Consider the following 2,500-nt stretch of genomic DNA (forward strand, 5'->3'; position numbering starts at 1 on the left):
TGTAGCTCAAAAAAACTGCTAGTAATTTGAAAATAATTAACCAACTAGTCTGCAATAGTATCATAAAAATACTCTTTACTATTATAAAAATCTAATCATAGTTTATTTTAGTTTTTGCTATCACTTTGAGAAATAAAATATTCTTAATTTTTTATTAAACTAGCAATGTAGTCTTGATACATTTATAAAATATAGCACTACATATATTACAATACTGATACCTATGAAAATGATTAACAAGTAAAAATTCAGTGAAAAATTCAAACATACTATTTGCTTTGCCACATAACTACTTCACTGCTGGTGGATACATGAAAGAGGAACCCATACTACTCTGGCTGATGCCCAGATCCCCAGGAATTAGTGGGATATAGTGCTGGACATGACGTTACCTTGAGTACATGACAGTCAGCCCCTAACCAGGCTCTGATTCACAAGCCTAGAAGGTACTCACCTTAAGTCCTTGGATAAGATATGAACTTGTGGTAATTGGGCCATATTTGTCAGTTGTCTCCACTGTTCTTTTTTTCCCCAGTCTTGTTTGATTTTATTGGTGTTTTCATTGAAACAATATTGATAATAAGGTAGAATGGGCAGCCAAATCTGCTGATCATCCCAGGAGTATTTTAGTGTTTCAGTGTTGAAGTGTTTGTCTGACAGGGCCTAGGAGCAACTGCATCAGAAAGGTACTTTTCTGTTTTTGTTCTACTAGACTGATAGGCAGAATCTGGAGCTGGAGTTGGCTGTCATGTCCAAGTCTATCTGCTTTCTAAAGTTTTGTTTGATTGAATTTGTAAGAGTAAGATGAACTGCAGTGTAAGATTGGCTAATTTTGTATAACACAGTCATACATCCTGTTGCTGCAAGCATGAATAACTTCAATATTTTCACTTTATCTTAAAATACAGTAAAATCCTTACTGCAGTAATGATTTTATTAAATATATAATTATAAAAACACTTCAAAAATCAAAGTCCATCTACATTTTACACATTTTATAAAATTCTAGTAAAAATTAAGAATTTATAGTCACTGCTTTATTGATGTCAGATTTATAAAGATTAAGTGGTTATCCATAATTTAATGTTTTTGTTATGAAAATAATCACATGTTTATAAGTCTTCACTTTAACATAAAGACTCAATTTGAATATTATGCAAAATGTGGCAAAACTATAAAACAATTGCAATTGCTACGTTTTTGTTCTATGACCTGTTATTTAATACTAATAATAATAAAAAATAAACATAAATATTTTATCCCATTCATCATGAGCAGACAACTCCAGCTATATACTTTAATAGGATTTACTAAATATTTTCATATGTGTTAAAAAGGTTTTTTTTTTTTAACAATTTAAGCATTATTCTTATTCATATTTCTGTCGTTTTAGCTAATTGTAGTGATAGGAGACAATTGTTTCTACATAAAGAAATCATTTGCTATTTTATTTTAAAATTAAAAAGTACAGTAATAACACCCCATGTTTTAAGGAATATGGGTAAAAAATCATTATATCTTATTTTTAATGACAACATATTTTTAAGTTTATGCTGATAACTAAAGAAAATTTTCATAATATATTAAATGTACCTGGGGGCCAGAGCAGTGGTGCTAGAGGTAAGGCGTCTGCCTTGCAAGCGCTAGCCTACGACTGACCGCGGTTCGATGCCCCTGCGTCACATATGTTCCCCCCAGCCAGGAGCGATTTCTGAGCGAATAGCCAGGAGTAACCCCTGAGCGTCAACGGGTGTGGCCCCAAAACAAAACAAAAATAAACAGACAAAAAAACAAAACAAAAGAAATGAATCTGAACTAATCTTAAATCCTTCTGAAATCTATGTAAGTAATAAGTCCATGTTTATTTATAAAATAGAAATATTTATTTTCCCTCTTTGCACTATTTTTATAGTCTCCTGTCACTATACTTAAAGAAAAGGGTCCTACGATACTTTATTATCTGAAAATTAGCTTCTGTTCTCCCAACAGTTGTTGCTTATTTACTGAAAGCAATACATAAACCAAAATGTTTCATTACACAAGATTCCATTCTGCCACTGTGAGCAAAATTGTCTGACTGCTGATGAAATTCTCTGTATTCGTTTCACTTCTTCCCTCCAATCTCTGTTAGGTTCTGAGCTCATGCCTAAAGCACTCTCCACCAGGATAGTGGGAGGCATTTGGTGGTTTTTCACACTTATCATCATTTCTTCGTATACTGCTAACTTAGCCGCCTTTCTGACAGTGGAACGCATGGAATCCCCTATTGACTCTGCTGATGATTTAGCTAAACAAACGAAGATTGAGTATGGAGCAGTGGAGGATGGTGCAACCATGACTTTCTTTAAGGTAAGGACAATTGGTTACTTATAATGTTTATGATCAAGTACAAACAAATCACTCTTGATAATTATAAGCATATTGATATGTCATTTGTACAGAAAATCAGTAGCTTCAAAGAATAGATATCATAAACCTATTAAGTCTATATGACCTGAGC

The 2,500-nt window shown here is 32.8% G+C and overlaps 1 protein-coding gene across 2 annotated transcripts in view; it reads left to right on the plus strand.

The window, feature by feature from the left end:
• GRIK2 (glutamate ionotropic receptor kainate type subunit 2) overlaps positions 1–2,500 on the plus strand; it is a 691,383-nt gene that overhangs the window by 552,256 nt on the left and 136,627 nt on the right. For both annotated transcript variants that reach the window (XM_049771324.1, XM_049771325.1), the window contains exon 13: positions 2,132–2,349. In XM_049771324.1, coding sequence (XP_049627281.1) covers positions 2,132–2,349 — 218 coding nt within the window. The remainder of the gene's footprint in view (positions 1–2,131; positions 2,350–2,500) is intronic.

The sequence above is a fragment of the Suncus etruscus genome, chromosome 4 (genome assembly GCF_024139225.1).
Source record: "Suncus etruscus isolate mSunEtr1 chromosome 4, mSunEtr1.pri.cur, whole genome shotgun sequence".
NCBI lineage: Eukaryota > Metazoa > Chordata > Mammalia > Eulipotyphla > Soricidae > Suncus > Suncus etruscus.